General features: G+C 37.9%; 1 protein-coding gene and 1 long non-coding RNA gene across 5 annotated transcripts in view; one reads left to right on the top strand and one right to left on the bottom strand.

Moving 5' to 3' along the window:
• The window catches only part of PGM2L1 (phosphoglucomutase 2 like 1), a 48305-nt gene extending 32685 nt beyond the window's left edge, over window positions 1-15620 (bottom strand). For 2 of the 3 annotated variants that reach the window (XM_002915309.4, XM_034666348.1), the window contains exon 1: window positions 15246-15620. In XM_002915309.4, coding sequence (XP_002915355.1) covers window positions 15246-15356 — 111 coding nt within the window. In that variant the 5' untranslated portion in view covers window positions 15357-15620. Of the gene's footprint in view, window positions 1-1251; window positions 1304-15245 lie in introns of all 3 variants that reach the window. The other variant, XM_034666347.1, reaches the window with a different exon arrangement.
• A 21-nt stretch (window positions 15621-15641) lies between these two features.
• Window positions 15642-18735, top strand: part of LOC117803365 — a 61953-nt gene continuing 58859 nt past the window's right edge. For both annotated transcript variants that reach the window (XR_004627156.1, XR_004627155.1), the window contains exon 1: window positions 15642-16329. This is a non-coding gene — a long non-coding RNA (uncharacterized LOC117803365). The remainder of the gene's footprint in view (window positions 16330-18735) is intronic.

The raw sequence follows: 18735 nt of genomic DNA, 5'->3' as shown, positions 1-18735 counted from the left end.
AGAAAAAAATATATACCTAAAGGGCTATCTATGTAGCCATGATTATCCTGTATTTTCCATTCAGATGAAATTAAATTTGGATTTTGTTGTTAAAATCTTCAAATGACTATTTTTATAAGCTATCATATATGAAGATTCTAAAGAACTACAAATTATTTTTTAAATACTTATTTCTAGGGGCGTCTGGGTGGCTCAGTTGTTGAGCATCTGTCTTGGGCTCAGTGCATGATCCCGGTGTTCTAGGATCTAGCCCCACGTCAGGCTCTTCCGCTGGGAGCCTGCTTCTTCCTCTCCCACTCCCCCTGCTTGTGTTCCCTCTCTCGCCGGCTGTCTCTCTCTCTGTCGAATGAGTAAATAAAATCTTTAAAAATAAGTAAATAAATAAAAAAATACTATTTCTACATAGAACTCAGATGTATCAAATGAAAAGAAGTGTATATAAAGTGTTTTAATTTGTATAAAAAGAGTATGTGTACACTTATGTATCATTCCAGAATACTCATGCAAATATAAGAGACTTGAACAACAGTGATCATCTCTGATGGGGAAACCAAGAGTGAGGTCTGAGCTAGAAAAGTGACTTATTTTTATTGTACATCCTTGGTACTGGATATTTTATGGATGTTATTACTGATTTTACGGCAAAAGCTAGAGAAGTATCTATGATGGCTGAGAAAAACTACTATTTGTGCGTCTACACGAATGCTTTTTACCTCACAAATTGTTCTTTTTAGAACAGCAGCCACAGAGGGCTATTAATAAAACGTATATTGGATCTTTCTCAAATACAAATTATTGTTTGCTTAATAAATGTGCTCTCTTATTTCCAGTGCACTCATTACTTGAGGGTAGGAGCTGCCTAACAAGCCAAAAAAGAAAAAAAATGCTTCGACTGGTGTCAACTCTAAAGAAAGCCCCTCTAAAATGACACTGTAAGTCTGTGGAGAAGTTGTATGATTTACATACTTTTTGGTAATGCACTTACTGATCTACTATATAAAAAAAAATTAATTATTTAGAAAGTAAATACATTCAATCTGAACTAAATTTGCTCCCAACTAGTATATTCTAGAATCCTAATAATTTTAGTACCCCAAAAAAGTAATCCTGCAGAAAATCCAGAAAGATTTTAGCGACTGCTAGCATTTTCTATATTTCATCAGGAATAAAGCTGATTGTTTAGTAGGAAATCAGTAAGCTAAAGAGTACAGAATTAGAGCCATGCGTTATTTTCAAATTTTACCTGCTTACCCAAAATTTTCGTTCAGGTTCTAATCCTATGGATTGCTGCAACTTTATATGGCTGAAATGAAGAAAAGAAAGTGTCTTCTTACATAATACTCTCTGGAGTTCTGTTTTTTCCATAGTGTAGGTCCATAAGGCCCGAATTCAAAGAAAACATGAAAAAACTAATTTACCAAAAAAAAAAAAAAAAGCAGCACTTAAAACTCTTATAGATGTGAATAAAGCTCTATACCAGACCAAAGTCACTCCAACTCTGCCTGCCATGAAATGAAAGTATTAGTACTCACTTATGAAGGATTATTTTGGACTCGCCCAAGCTTTTCTGAACCAATTCTGTTCATAATCAGGGGGTTTCTGTATTGTTTACGTGTAATAAATGTAAATGTATATAAAAGTATGTAAAAGTAATTAATCATCATTATATAAAACAAATCAAGTTTGTCAATGAGGAATTCACCTATAAATCTCCTTTCCTACTTAATTTATAAACCTTTGTATAATTTTTATACAACTTGAATCTACTCTATTACTCTTCTAGTACTAAACCTAACAGCATAAAAACAATTTAAAATGTGACTTTCATTGTTTAGAAGATTAGAACAGATCTAAAAGAATATAATATATATTCACAGCCCAAATCCTAATATTGTTATATATCTAAAAAGGAGGTAACATCCAAAATTGACTTTTTTTTTTATTAAAGATTTTTATTTATTTATCTGATAGAGATAGAGACAGCCAGAGAGAGAAGGAACACAAGCAGGGGGAGNTATTAAAGATTTTTATTTATTTATCTGATAGAGATAGAGACAGCCAGAGAGAGAAGGAACACAAGCAGGGGGAGTAGGAGAGGAAGAAGCAGGCTCACAACAGAGGAGCCCGATGTGGGGCTCGATCCCATAACACTGGGATCACGCCCTGAGCCGAAGGCAGACGCTTAACTGCTGTGCCACCCAGGCGCCCCCCAAAATTGACTTTTTAGTGGCTCAAATGTATCAAAAATTGCAAAGCTACACATAACATTTTAAAATGTTACTGACAGAGGCTGGTGTCTAAACAATAAATAGCAGTTTTATGTAACTACAGAGAAAAAAAATGTAAGTTTATTTCTAAACAGAAGTTAAAATAGGAAACTGCAGTCTGAAAATCGGAAGGGTAAAAGCAAGTGACATTTACTTCTGAGGGTCAGCCAGCTTGAAGCTCCACATCTAGGGACCTGGAGTAGAACATGTTTTCCCAATCAGATGCTTCCTTATTGAGTCCAAAATACACTCTTGCTAACCAATAGTTTTTCCCATTTAAGGGTCTTTGTGTAATTCTAAATTTTATTTCTCCGTCTTTAAATTTTTTTTCATACAGAAGTATAATTGACATACGTTATATTAATTTTAAGTATGAAACAGTGATTTGATAATTCTATAGATGACACATTTGAAAAATATAATTTATTGAGAAAAATACAATACTTGAAAGATACTTGAATTCTCTTTAAGAAGGAGACTTTGTAAAAAAAAAACAATGCAATGATGAACACAAAAAAAAAGCAGACTTTTTTTTTAAAGATATGCAAATTACAAAAATAAATTCATGGGTGTGAGTTGTACTGCAGTAGAATATCAACTCTCTTACTGTCAAGTTTTTCCTGATTATGTAAAAGTTCCTCGATGTTTGGGAGAGAGGGCATTTAAATAATTAATTCTAAGTATGAATCTAAGTTTCTTTTTTTTTTTTTTTTAAAGATTTTATTTATTTATTTGACAGAGATAGAGACAGCCAGCGAGAGAGGGAACACAGCAGGGGGAGTGGGAGAGGAAGAAGCAGGCTCATAGCAGAGGAGCCTGATGTGGGGCTCGATCCAGTAACGCCGGGATCACACCCTGAGCCGAAGGCAGACGCCCAACCGCTGTGCCACCCAGGCGCCCCTGAATCTAAGTTTCTAGTATGAAACTTACTATCCTTATAAAATGAAACTTACTATCCTTATAAAATATGACATTTCTACTTAACAAACATCTTGGGCTGTATTTGATGTTATTTTATTGTTGACTTGCATTTTGTCAACTGGTACTATTTAGGGATAAGTTAACAGTATCCACATTTTCAAAAGTTATATTTAAATATAAATATATAAGTATTTGTATGCTATAAAAACATAAATCTTTAATTTTGATTTGAGTGTTTTCAGGCATTGAAATAGTTTTAACTAAGTGATATTTTCTTTTAAAGGAGCTGTTTAGCTTCCAGGGTTATCTTTACTTTGATTAAATGAAAAACAAAGCTATTTTTCAAACAAACAGGAAATTTAGACAAAACTCTAGTCTTCCTAGGTACGCCTTCATTACTTTGGGAAAAGGTAGAAGGGAGGAGAATGGGATCAGTAAAGTGGATATGGGAATTTAAACTGAACCTGTAATTTATTTCTTTAAAAAGGAGATCTGATTCAAATTTAGCGAAACATTATAACAAAATAGGAGATGCTTATCATTCTCTGTGTTTTTAAAAAGGAGAGGTCAATTTGTTAGAAAGGCTCATTACTTCTTCAATTCTGTTGGAAGGCTCTGTAATGATCCTAATGTGAAACTCTGTTATCCATAATTCTAGAAGAGTCTCCAGGCTACCCTCCATCACATCTCCAAACCATCTCATCCGAATTACATACTGCTAGACTCATCAGCCAAGAACCAACAATAGAGTCCAATTCCGGTTACATCAAATATAAAGGTCAGGAAGGGTGGGAATCAGATCCCAAAGGCCGGAGATCAAAATCTTTTTAGATTCAAATACTCCATTTCTCTGAGCTCAATTTTGTATATAGGGTTAAAAAAATGATAATAACTAGCTCAAACAATCCTGGAAGGATTAAAAGAGATTTTTTTTTCCATGAAAGCATCTATTAACACATCTGGCACATGATCACACAATAAACAAGAGATTTCCTTTTTCCTTTACATACTCTTTTTTTTTTTTTTTAATTCACTTGAGACAGAGAGTGAGAGAGTGAGGGCAGGAGCCGGGGGAGGATCATTGGGAGAGGGAGAAGCAGACTCCCCGCTGAGCAGGGAGCCCCACCCAGGGATCACCCTGGGATCATGACCTCAGCCAAAGGCAGAAGCCACCCAGATGCCCCTCCTTTACGTAATTATCACTGCCACAGCAGTCCAACACATACGCTACACTTAAGCTAAAAAAAAATCTTCATTATTCTTGTATGCTGCCCATTCAGTTTCATTTCCCTGATCAGTTTCGTTTTCCATTTTATTCCTCTATTTCTTCCACCTTAAATTTTCTGTCCCCATACTCATCATCTATTTCTATCCTATTATCCTTCAAGGTCCAGATCAAATTCTACTTCTTATGTAGTCTTCCTAACTTTGAATTTCCCTGGCTCTTAAAAAGCAGCGTTAATTGTTCTTTATTTGTATCTTATTTTATTTTTTAAGTAGGCTCCACACCCAGCATGGAGCCCAACGCAGGGCTTAAACTCACAACCCTGAGATCAAGACTTGAGCTGAGATGAAGAGTCAGACCCCTAACCTACTGAGCACCCCAGTGCCCCTCTTTATTTGTATTTTAGATATTATTAATTTTGAACTATGTCAATACGTCTTCCTAGTTTAAAAAAATACTAATAATACAGAAAGCTAAAGACGTCTTTGACAATTACCCTCAGTCCCAGGCCCCTCCTGTGGGGTGAGCTAGTGCTGTTGTGATGTATCCTTCCAGACCTTTACTGGCATCTACATATGTATAGATAGGTAGTTTTGCTTTCTCTCTTTTTATATCTATGGTATCAAATTGCACACAATGTTCTATAACTTGCTATTTTCACTTAATATATCTTAGAGATCCTTTCAATACATATAGATCTATTTTTGTTTTGCTTTTGTTCCTGTTTTACTGAGAAACAATTGACATCACTGTCTAAGTTTAAGGTATACAGCATGATGGTTTAATTTATATATACAATTGACCCTTGAACAACAGAGGTTTGAACTGAGCAGATCGACTTATATGCAGATTTTTTTTCAGTAAAGTCAGTACAGAATTGTGAATGTATTTTCTCTTCTTTATGATTTTCTTAATAACATTTTTTGTCTAGCTTACCTAACTGTAAGAATACATTTTATAATACATATACAAAATATGTGTTAATCAACTGTTTATGTTATCAGTAAGGCCTCTGATCAAAAGCAGACTATTATTAAATTTTTTGGGAGTCAAAAGTTACATGCAGATTTTTGACTGTTTGGGGTGTTGGCACCCCAACCTTTATGCTATTCAAGGTATTGTGAAATGATTAGCACAATAGGTTTAGTTAACATCCATCATCTTATATAGGCACAAGAAAAGGAAAAAAATTTCTCTTTTTGATGAAAACTCTTAGAATCTACTTTTTTTTTTTTAAAGATTTATTTATTTATTTTAGAGAGAGTAGGGGGAGGGGCAAAAGGAGAGGGAGAGGGGGTGGAAAAGAATCTAAGCAGATTCTCCACTGAGCATGGAGCCCAACGTGGGGCTCGATCTCACGACCCTGAGACCATGACCTGAGCCAAAACCAAGAGTCGGACTCTCAACCAACTGAGCCAGCCAGGCGCCCCTAGAATCTACTTTCTTAACAACTTTCTAATATATCATACAGCAGTGTAAACTATAATTATATTGTCCATTATATCCCTAGTACTTACTTATCTTATAACCAGAAGTTTGTACTCTTTGACCACCTTCCTCTAATTCTGCATACAAACCGCCCATCTGGTAACCACAAATCTGACCTCTCTATGAGTTTGGTGTGTTTTTTGGTCTTTTGGGTTTTTTTTAGATTCCACATGTAAGTAAGATCATATAGTCTTTTTCTTGTCCATCTTATTCCCCCTTAGCATAATGCCTTTGAGGTCCATCTATGTTGTCACAAATGGTAGTGTTCTCTCATTTTTTTATGGTTAAATAATGTTCCATGGTGTATATATACCATAACTTCTTTATCCATTCATCCCTGATCTAGTGTATTCAACTGTTGCAGTGTTCCAATTTGTTTATCCTTTCCCCTTTGGTGGGCATTTAGGTTTTTTCAAAATTTTACCTGCATAAATAATGAAACATTTCAGACGAAAAATGACATGAGAAAAATGTGAAGCAGAAACTACAAAATAAAACCACTATTTACATTAAAGAGATCTTCTGGTTAGCTGAAAGCTACAAGGCCTATGTATCTGAGAAGCACAGGATTTTTCATTTACATTATAATTTTCATATTCTTTTGGGCATTTGATATGACCAAGTCATAATTTTGTTTGGTAAGATCCAGTGCTCACTAAATTATCTGGTGTAAAGGATCACATGCAGGATTAGATATAGTACCCACCTGTCTATATTTTTTTCCACCAGAAAAATATTTTCTCCATTAACTCCCAACACCAGAGGGCAGCAGCCTTACTACTAACTGACAGAGGAGAGAAAATGACTAATGAAAAACTATTTTAGTAAAATCTGCACTAAATTACTACTCAACCTCTTATTTTGGGGAAAATACTTTTATAAAAAATAAACAGACACATGAAAATGTAAAAACAATTAAACAAGCAAATCATGCGTCTCTCCAAGAGGATGAAAGAAATCTAATTTAGATAATCCAAGGAGGGACCGTGAAAATCTGAAATGGTGGAATATAATACTTAAATTCTTTGGTTAGTTCAATGTATCTTACAAGCAAAATCTGAAAGAACAAAATGAGACAAATTCCTTTTCATTAGGTTCTCCAGGGTCTCCCAGAATTTTCAAATAGGAGGAAAGAGAGAGGGAAAATAATTCTGATCAAAGATATATCCACGTAGGTTTCTGAAGGAACTAAACAAAAATCCTTTATGAAAGAAAAGATAGGGCAAAGAGGACCCCCAAATAAAAAGCAGAAGAAGCCAGTCTACCTATTTTGAAATTTTCAGGTGGGAAAGAAGGATGTGCTTTCGAATATGAATCCTTTCCCTTTGAAGTACATACATATTTTTTAAATTCATAGACTTCACTTTTTTAAAACATTTATTTATCAAGTAAACTCTACCCCTCAATTTGGGGCTGAAACTCATGACCCCAAGATCAAGAGTCACATGCTACTGACTGAGCCAGCCAGGCACCCTACTTTTTAGAACAGTTTTAGGTTTACAGAAAATTGAGCAGATAGTACACGGAGTTCCCTTAAGTTTCCCCTGTTGTGAACATCTTGCATTAGTGTGGTTCATTTGTTGTAATTGATCCAATACTGATCCAATACTATGAACTGGAGTCTATAGTTTACATATGGGTTTTGACAAATAAAGAATGTATTACACATTATAGGATACAAGAATAGCTTTACTGCTCTAAAAATCCCTTGTGTACCATCTACTCCCTCCTTTCCCCTGGTAATTTTTTTTTATTGTCTCTATAGCTTTACCTTTTTCAGAATGACATATAGTTGGGAGTCACACAGTATGTAGCTTCTTCAGAATGGCTTCTTTCATTACGTAGTAAATATTTAAAGTTTCTTTAACTGTGTTTTTGTGGCTTGATGGCTTGCTTCTTTTTGTGGCTTGATAACTCAATTTTTAAAAAATCAATAAATAATATTCTACTGCATGGAAGTACCAAAGTTTCTTTTTTTTTATAATAATAATTTTTTATTTTTATGTTAGTCACCATACAGTACATCCTTAGTTTTTGATGTAGTATTCCACGATTGGAAGTACCAGAGTTTCTTTACCCATTCACCTACTGAAGGACATTTGGTTGCTTCCAGTTTTAAGTACATTTTTAATTTGCAAAAATAATAGAGTTTCATTTGAAGATGAAAGACTCAGATGCTTGTCTCCTCTTCTTCCTGAGAATTTTTTATTTTTTTTTTTAGATTTTTTTTTAAATTTATTTATTCGACAGAGATAGAGACAGCCAGCGAGAGAGGGAACACAAGCAGGGGGAGTGGGAGAGGAAGAAGCAGGCTCATAGCGGAGGAGCCTGATGTGGGGCTCCATCCCATAATGCCGGGATCACGCCCTGAGCCGAAGGCAGAAGCTTAACCGCTATGCCACCCAGGCGCCCCTCCTGAAAATTTTTTAAATGACAGTAAAAGTATAAAAGAACTAAACCCACAATGCAAAAAGAACTGGGGAAGGGGTCAATGGGTACTGAAGAGTAGATGAAATTTCAACATATTTCTGAAAGACAGAGAGTAGCATGAAAAGCCAAAACCCGGGGCGCCTGGGTAGTGCAGTCGTTAAGCGTCTACCTTCGGCTCAGGGCGTGATCCCGATGTTTCAGGATCGAGCCCCACATCGGGCTCCTCCGCTGGGAGCCTGCTTCTTCCTCTCACTCCTCTGCTGTGCTCCCTCTCTCGCTGGCTGTCTCTCTGTCACATAAATAAAAATAAAATCTTTAAAAAAAATTAAAAAAAAAAAGCCAAAACCCTATTTATGCCACTAATATCTATATTTTGTTCCCACAAACAAAGCAATCCCACTTCTGGGTATATAGCTAAAAGAACTGAAAGCAGGGTCTTGAGATATTTACATATTTGTGTTCACAGGAGCACTATTCACAATAGCCAAGGGGAGGATACAACCCAAATGTCCACTGATGGATGAATGGATAAATGAAATATGGTATACCATATTACTCAGCCTTAAAGAAGGAAATCCTGTCACAGGCTACAACATGATGAACCTTAAAGACATTATGCTAAATGAAATAAACCAGTCACAAAAAGATAAATACTGCATGATTCTCTTTATATGAAGTATCTAAAGTAGTCAAATTTATAGAAAGAGTAGAATGGTGGTTACCAGGGACCAGGGGGAGGGGCAAAACGGACTTACGTAATGGGTAGATTTCAGACTTGCAAGATGAAAAAGTTCTAGAGATCCATTTCACAACAATGTGAATATAATTAACACTACTGAACTGTACACTTAAAAATGGTTAAGATGATAATGTTATGTTATGTGTTTTTTCACCACAATAAAAAATAATTAAATCTTGGGTTTTGTCTTCAGGTTGATCCAAAAAATTGAACATAATGTAAACACAAGGTTAAAAGATCATCTAAATACTATTCACTGTGAATCCCTGTAGTGCGTTTGGATAAAATTTGCTTCTGTTTAGGCCCACCTATGTCTCCTGAAGGTATTGAGATCAAAAGGAATTTTTTCTTAAGCTCTACCAATTTGTTGTCCAAAATCATTCCCTGTTTTCATTTGCTTCATGTTCAAACCATAGCTTGCTTACTCAGGTCTTCCTTCCTTTCCTCCCTCTTTCCCTCCCTTCTCTACCATCCGTGGATAAATGCTTTTCCTTTTTTAATGTTGTTGCCAGAAAAACATACCATCTTTATCCTATCATTAACATCTTTCAGCTTTTTATTATTCATGGCATACATGTTGCATTCTTTTTCAAGACACATTTCTTGAAGCACAGTGTGGATCTAGGGCACTATAGTCGTCTGGGATTTCTTTACATTGGGGTAGTTTGTCCATGTCAGTGCCAGTGTCCTCTTAAATAAAATGGGTAACTGGGAGCTTTGGATTTGTGAATTGGGCTTATTGTTCTGTAGATTTTGTTAGCACTACGTACATTATTTAAACTTTTAAAAGAATAACTAAAACTTAACTATTGAAATTTAGGAGAGGTAGAGAATCATGTAAGTGAGCTCTGAGTTTTTATAGCATGCATTTGACAAATAATACATAAAATAAGTCAAGGACTACTGGTACTAGCATATTATTTAGTCTCTTGATGGTAACCATGAGAATAACTAAAAACAAACAGCTAAAAATAGTTTCTAAGGAGCAAATCAAAAATGAGAAGAAGTGGTTAGGTTGTTTTCTATTATGTTCCCTTTTGTATTTTTTTTTATCGCAAGCATGTATTTCTTTCAAATAACTAAAAAATGCATTGAAGATGAAATGGTGGAAACCGAGGGGGAAATGTAAGAAGTATGGAAATAAAAAAAAATAATTTTATTTCTAAGAAGTAAAATAAATTCAAGCCCTTATTTATATGTACTAAATTTCTCAGACAGAGGGAGAATGTTGTTGCCAGGGAGACCACAACAACTGTTGATCCGCAAATGCAGCTCTTTAAAAAAATTCCATGACATTTATTCTGCAATTACATCCTACTCAGGTTTTACAAAAGCCAATAAAATGGTTTTAATGAAGTCCTTGAACCTGGTGTATGTCACTAACATTTACCAAATATTCAGGTTATAGAGTATAGTGCAGTGATAAGAAAACTAGAGTAAAGGTCAGGTAACCTTGGTTCTAGTCCCAACTCTACTGCTTAAAAGTCATACATCCCTGAGTAAGTCATTTACCTTTTCTGAAACTGAGTTTCTTTACTTGTAAAAATGGGGATAACTACTACCTAGCTTGCCTACAATTTAGGCTTGCTGTGAGTATCAAATGAGATTTAAATCATTTTACAAAGTTCAAAACATTACACAAATTCGACTAGTACTAATATTTCCCTAAATTAATAAAGCCATATGTATTCTGTACTCTTCATTGATTAAAGACCAAATTAATTAGAAAAATGTGAACCAAAAAAAGTAATATAAACTAGTATTGTAAAAATTGGATTGAACTACGTGGCAGACACGAGCTCTGGTCTAGGCTCTACCACAACTCCTTTAGGTCTCTACACAATGAAATTACACTTGGCCACCTTTGTAGAGGTGCTTCTTGGGTATATTTTCCATCACACAATGATGATTTAAAAGGGAATTCGTTCACCACTAGCTTCCTGGGCTATATTTTGCTTGAAAAAGTTTCACTGCTAGATATCTGAAAATCACTGGCTCAGATTAAAGTCTTTTATTTCTATTTTCAGGCATTTCATAACCCTAACCTAACCTAACTCATCTTTAGCTTTACATTCTACCCTTTCTCAACACAGACCTACATTTTGAGACCACAGTGCTCTACTTACTATTTCTCAAAATGCCATGGCCAATCTCTGCCTGAACATTTTGTCAATATACAGCTGTTGCTGCTCCAACTGGCTGAACAGCGCTGCCCTGTGTCCTGTCCCACTCCCCACCCACACATTCACACACCCAAACTTGAACAGTACTCAGTTATCTTGGTTATATCTGCTTTCAAAAAGTTAAAATTTACAGTAGATCAGGAACAGGTGATAGCTGTCATGTTAAAGAGAATCTGGCTTCTAGGCCAGTCAAGACTGGTCTATAATGTGATAGAATGTATGAAAACATTGAAAGAAAGAAGTAGGGAAGAAAGTGGGAGCCTTACTTAGCCCTTGAGCATAGAAGGGAAAGAGCACTTTACAAGAGTCATCTTTAAAGTCATTACTGGGAGGGGGAATACCTTGAACCTCAGACTTGGGTTCCAGTGGTAGGATAGTCCCATCATAGAAATGGATGCATTCACTTATTACAGGCCAATGCTGTTAAACAGTTAGGCATGTATCTGAGTCCCATGATCTGATTTCATGATCACTAAAAATCTGATTCTTTGACTTCCCTTATGGTGCATCTAGAAAATACCCTGACTAGAGACAAATCCATTTATATGTGTACCATAAATTAATAAAATTACGTTCTGAATTCAGACATCAATTTCAGTTTCTTGAGTAGGGTGAACCCATCCTGAGACAAGACAGACTAACAATGTCTGAAGGCACAAAAACTGAGGGTCAGATAGGGAACTATAGTAAATTTACCAACAGAATGCCACCTCAGAGAAACTATGTGGGGTACCCCAGACTGCCCCAGTAAAAACTCTGTTTTGTTGCATTATTTTCTTTTTAACACTTACATACACCTTATTTAAGGCCACTAAATACATACTGAAGATTTTCTATGACCTGGTCTCTACATACCTTTCCAATAATTTCTCTCTCTGTACCCAAAACTAAAGCAGAAACTAATGTTCTAAGTACACAAAGTTTCTATCTCTGCTTCAAAGAGCTCCTCTCTATGTAAAAGTCTAAATTTTGACTAATTCGGAAAGTTTAGCACAAATAATACTTTTTCACAAAGATTTTTCTAAGTACACCACCCTACCAAGGCTAAAACTAGCAATTTTGGTGATCTAGACAAGCAGAGTCATTACGAATCAGCCACATTTGATAGGTTCCTTTTTTTCACTAAATAGATATTCATCAGGTATTAAATCAGGTTCTTTTCTAAAAGACTATATTTGTTGTCAGCATGTAACGTAATAAATGTTGTAAGTTTGATCTATTATTTCACATTTCTGCACTCTAAACTTCAGTGCCCTGGGAGACAGCTTAGGTTACCCACACTATCAATCTACAGTAAATACACCATTGTTTACCAATTAAAGGGATTATTTCCCATTATGAGGGGTCAATTACTTATTTTTACTAAATAATTATTTAAATTATTTAGATTTATTCCTCGGTTAAGGGCACTTATTACTTGCTCCCTTTGTGAGCTTTTGTTTCATTTCCCCTTCTATGTTCTCTGAAGATACAATCCCTATCTATTTCATTTTTGTATCTCCCACAGGTTTTTGGCTAGTAACTTACATAGACAGGGCACTTTAAATATAATTTAAGAATTTCTCTTCCATTTTCAGTGAAGGCTCCCCTCAGTTTTGTTTTTTTTTTAAAGATTTTATTTATTTATTCGACAGAGATAGAGACAGCCAGCGAGAAAGGGAACACAAGCAGGGGGAGGTGGGAGAGGAAGAAGCAGGCTCATAGGGAAGAGCCTGATGTGGCTCGATCCCATAACGCCAGGATCACGCCCTGAGCCGAAGGCAGACGCTTAACCGCTGTGCCACCCAGGCGCCCCTCCCCTCAGTTTTTTATATGTATCCCATTTCATAAACTCTTCCTTGATCATCCCAGTCCACAGGTCACCCTTACTTTTGAATTCCTATAAGGACTGCCTATAAAATGTTTAATTGCCACCAATACTGCTCTAGTGTTATCTTTTTATGTTTATATGCATTTTATAGTCTTTTTATATTTCCATATATCCCAATATCTATGCACAACATAGACAATTAGTAAATATTAATTCATTCAACAACAAAAAAAATTAATCAAGGACTCATTAGGAAAAGTATGGTCAAAACTAGCACCAAAAACAACAAAAGATATCATCCATGGCAATAAAAACAAATTCCTATTGCTAGAATCAAAAGCTTTGACATGCATAGTAGTTACTAGTAAATTAAATTGTGTTGGAATTCTACAAGTGTTTTCAAATTTCATGAGTCTTCCTTTCTCTTCAGGGACAAATAAGTGCCCAACAACATTCATTTCTGGAAAATACCAATGAAAGCAGATGGCTTTAAACAAAATATTAACCATATTAAACATATAAGGTTATCATTCATTTGTAATCTGGTCAGGTTTCCATGCTGAAGACATTTATATAGTCAATATAGTACATTTGTTTTTATTGTATGCTAAGCCTTAGCTCTTGTACTAAGCTGACCTCTGGCAAATGGTTTTAAAGTTATTTGCTTTTTACACATCCTTATGGTAATTAATGGGATATCACAAATTCTGCATACTTGACTTAAAAAATATACCTATATGGTCAAATCCTATAATAAGGGAGTTTTTTCTTTAATTTGATATTTGAATCAGAACACTCGAGTCTTCCCACTCCAAGTGTGGTCCACAGACCAGCAGCATTGGTATCACCTGGGAGCTCATTCTTGAGGCATAATCTCAGACCCTACCCAAGCCTACTAAATGTGAATCTCCATTTTAGATCCTCAGGTGATCTGTAAGCACTTTAAGGTTTGAGAAGCACTGGTTTAGACTCTAGAGGAAGAACAGAATGTCCAAGATGCATATGACCAAGTAACAGTAACTAACTTATTGTAATTGCTTATTTGGTGGTCTTACCTGCTAAATGAAGGCTTGTTGAGGGCAGAACCCCTTCTATTTCCTCACCACTAGTATTCATTCCTAACAGGCTCAGAAAACATTACCCAATGCTCAATAAATATTTTTTGCTAAATGCATTAAATGACTGAGCAAAGTGAAAATAAGACTTTCTCAGAAAGCAAATCCTTTGGGCAATTCTTTTGTACATGATTTCACATACTGCCATACTAATTCCTTAATTCACTATTACTAATTCCCTTTTAAATGCGTTCCCTTCTCTACTTCAACAAATGCATTTAAAGCACTTGACAAAGCAAAAGCTTGGATTATCTTCCTCCGTTGGAGCCACCAGCGGTCTCTTCTACAAGTGAGAGAGCTGCATTTTAATTCTGGCTTTCACAGATCCATCCCGTATGCCTGCACATGATGAAATCACCCCAACAACTTGGAGGGGGTGGCAGGAGTAGAGGAGGAAAAGGAATGGGTAAAGCAAAAACACTTCTGTATCGGGGACATCAAATGAAACCATGAAAACATGATTCTTTGAACAGGATACTTCCAGAAAATAACTCCCGGCGAGGGAAATAAAGAGGTAAGAGAAGTCTCACCTTTCTCAAGAGCAAAAGGTGATACTAGAGAATACCAGGCAGTGATAAAAGACCAGCGACTACCTAGCGACGGAAGGTGGAAACACACCAGACCAGAAGTAAAGCGGAGAGCGGTTAGAGACATCTAAAAAGGGTACCAAAAACCACTTTCAGGTTTGCAGAGAAGGAAGTCAAGGGAGAAGAAAGGAAATAGCTCTATGAAGGGCTTAACTTACGATGATGAGAATAATAATTATTTCTTGAGAGAGAGACGACGTGCACTTCAAGGGCGGGCGGGGGGGCGGTGGTGAGAAAGGGAGGCTGCAATCCCGCGCACTGCAAAAGGAAGAGACTACCAGCAGCCCGGCTCAGACGGTCCCGGGGAGGAAGCCCAGGCATAGGTGGGTGGCAACGCCCGGCTCCGCTGGTCCCCGCCCGGTGGCTTGAGCCATCTCCTCTGCAGCCTGCCGAGCACCGGGTGGGGACGGGAAAAAGCGGACTCCGTGTGGGAGGGCGCGCGGGAGGACAGGGCAGATGCCGGGTTGACCAGGTACCCACCTTATCCCAACGGAGCCACTGCCCGATGGCCGTGTCTAGCTGAGGATCCCCGGTGTGGTAGGGGGCGTGGAGCAGGTTGGAGTTCAGGTCCCCCTCTGCATTTTCAGCCATGGCAGCCAGACTGAGGTTTGAGGGCCTGGGGGGCCGGCGAAGACACTGGGTTGGGGGGGCCTGAGATGCGCTCACCAGGGTTCTGACGCCCCCTCCTCACTGAAGGGCATCGGAGACCGACCAACCGCAGGGTGTCTGAGCCAGCTCCTTCTGCACCTTTGGGAAGCTGGAGAGAGGGGGGATGCGGCCGCCTGCTCCCACCAAACGAGCTCCGGGTCTCTTTCTGCGTGAACGTACTGAGGCGGTCCCACCGCGAGAGAACAACAACAGTCCCAGATGTCTGGGTCGTGGCTGCGGCCGCCGCCGCCGCCGCTGCCGCCGCCCTACGCCCCGCCCCCCCGCGCCACAGGCCCCGCCCGTTCCCGCCCCTGACGATTTAAGTCGCTGGGGCGTGAGGCACGAGCCAAAGAGCGCGCTGCCGGTGCCTCCGCAGTAGTATGTTTTAGGATCCGCTAGGGCGATGAGGGGTTGGGTTGTTTTTTAATTTGCCTCTTGCCATGCGTCTTATCCTTGTTACAGTCCCCACACACTTCCACACGTCTCCTTTTCTCAATCAGCGGTCACGTCCACCACCAACATCCCGCTTCAGCATTCGCTCTGTGGACCCCCGGCGCGCGCGTAGGACCCCTTCTCCCTCCCGTTTCAGCTTGGGGCACGCGCTTGGCGGGAGGGTGCAAGGGACTGTTTCCGCGCGGCTTCATGGGAATTGTAGTTCTTTTCTTTCTCCGAGCTCTGTGGAGACTGCCGCAAAGACTACAACACCCAGCAGCTCCGCGCTCTCCCTTTCCTCAAAGGAAAAAGATCTGCCTCCAGGCTGTTCCCTACGGACACACCCTGTCACCGCTTTGCTGCGCAATGTGGCCCTGGAATTAAATTAATTTAAACCACGACCGATGCAGTAAGGGGACCACTGGTATCCATTTAATGCTTTACAGTTTACGAATCGTGTTCTATCGTTCAACCATCTTGTGAGGTAGGTGGGCGTGATCTATCCCTGTTTAACAAACAAAAGAGGAAAACGCCTCAGAGTGTGAAGTGACTTTTTCAAAGAGGCGGAATTCCTAAGTGATGGAACCAGGGTGCCAACCTTGTTTCAGATCTCGTCTGCTGGCAGTTCTTTTTGTTGCTGCAGTGGAGGAGGAGAGAGAACAAGATGACAGCAAAAATAGACACGGAAGTTAAGGAGGGAAGGTGGGTCAGCATTTAACCGTGACACAACCAACAATGTACAAGCATCAAAAGAGGGGTACAAAGAGCAGTGGCAATAGGCATACGGAGGAAGAGAAGAGGTTATTGAAATAATCTTCAATTTCTTCTTACTTTGGCCTCTCTCCTCTGGAACGCTCACCTTGCAAAGTCACACAATTTGAGGACTGGGGATGCCAAGAAAGGCTTACCTGTCAGGCACTCAGCTGCTGCTGATTTTCTTGGTTCGGCCTTTGTAAAATGGCTCTGTGAATTTGGCCGAGTATCTTACAGCTCTTTCCCTAGTCAGCTTTTTTGTAAGGAGAGTGTAATGATATTTACACCATGGCTATACAGTAACTTAATAAATGGCTTTAGAGTGCTTTCAGGTTCACAGATAAAAGACATAATAAATTTAAAGTATTACTTTCTTTCCTTTAACAAGCCATTTACCATAATAAAGTCCAAGCTACCAAGGTACAGATGGATCGTAGTGCCAATTCCAGAAAAATAACGTGCCACAGTTGGCATTTACAGTCTTTGCTAAGCAGTTGGGTGGTTTCCTTTATGGAATCAGCAGATTCTTTTAATCAGACAAGGCCTGGGAAACAGCCACATGTCCTGAGAAGAAATTAATCGTTCACTATCATCACTATTATTGTCCATGACAAATGTTAATTAAATATTTACTCTATGCTAAGCATTCTGCTAGGAGCTGAGGCTGTAAGAAAGTATATAACAAAACTGTTCATTTCAAAAAATTAAATGTGTCTGGGGAGACAGGATATATGCAAGAAAAGATAGCCCATGATAAACAGCAAATGCTTGCTGCAGACAACTGTTAAAGAATTCAGAGTCTAAGGTGGTCAATAAAAGCAACAAGCAGCAGGAGCGACAAGCACTAGGCTTTGAAGGACAAAAACTTAGTAAGTAGAGAAAAAGGTGGAGGGCATTTCAAACCCACAAACCATTGGTTCTCAAATCTACCTAGGAGTTGGTTTAAAATGTGTATTCCTGGTCACTGCCCCAGAGATTATGAATCAGCACATTGGGTTAGGGCCTGGGTCCCTACATATTTAACAAATATCTATTGATTGTGACATAAGTGGCCATAACCTTGCTACACAGAGTATGTCCTCTTATAAGGTCTTCTGGAAAATACAAAATTTCATGCCCCATCCCAATTCTACTGAATCAGAATCTATATTTTAACAAGATCCGATGATGATTTCTACACATTAAATTTGATAAGCAGTGGTTTTTATAAGACAATTCTTAAATTTAATTCAATTCTGAGAAACACTACTAAATCACGAGAACTTCCAAGAGATGGAGTTATATAAGGCAAGTATAAAAGACTGGAGAAATACAATATCAGAGTCAACCAGCCCTCATTTTTATCAATAAGATTATAACATACAAAGTTTACCAGAAACCTTGCCCACCGTCTTTGGCTTATTACTTAGGAATTGAGGGGTGACCAAAGAGACCCAGAATTCATCAGATCAAAGAATGGTGTGTAAATGTGTCCAGAAGAGAGTGTATAGTAGTTTTCCTAATCAGGGAAAGTTCAGAAGCTTTAATTTCTGTTGGAATTTGCCCAGAGTTCTTTTTTTTTTTAAGTTTTTATTTAAATTTCAGTTAACATACAGTGTAATATTAGTTTCAGATGTACAGCATAGTGATTCAACACTTCCATATATCACCCCCTGCTCAACACAGCAAGTGCACTTCTTAATCCCCATCACTTATTTCACCCATTCCCCCCACCCACCTCCCTTCTGGTAACCACCAGTTTCTTCTTTATAGTTAAGAATCTATTTCTTGGTTTGCCTCTCTGAAAGTGTTTCTTGGTTTGCCTCTCTCTCTTTTTCTTTTGTTCATTTGTTTTGTTTCTTAAATTCCACATTTAAGTGAAATCATATGGTATTTGTCTTTCTCTGACTGACTTACTTCACTTAGCATAATACTCTCTAGCTCCATCCATATTGTTGCAAATGGCAAGATTTCATTCTTTTTTATGGAAATTTGCCCAAGGTTCTCTAAGTCCAGCAGCCCTAACTGTGATTATGAAAGAGAATATCTCTCTTGGTCCTAATACATATATGACCTAATATTTCAGGATTTCAGATATATATATGTATATACCCTCAGATGGTTCAGAAAAAAATACTGTGTGTGTATACACACACAC

The sequence above is a fragment of the Ailuropoda melanoleuca genome, chromosome 8 (assembly GCF_002007445.2).
Source record: "Ailuropoda melanoleuca isolate Jingjing chromosome 8, ASM200744v2, whole genome shotgun sequence".
NCBI classification, from domain to species: domain Eukaryota; kingdom Metazoa; phylum Chordata; class Mammalia; order Carnivora; family Ursidae; genus Ailuropoda; species Ailuropoda melanoleuca.
Note: the sequence above shows the minus strand (reverse complement) of the source record. Positions and strands in the feature narration are given on the sequence as shown.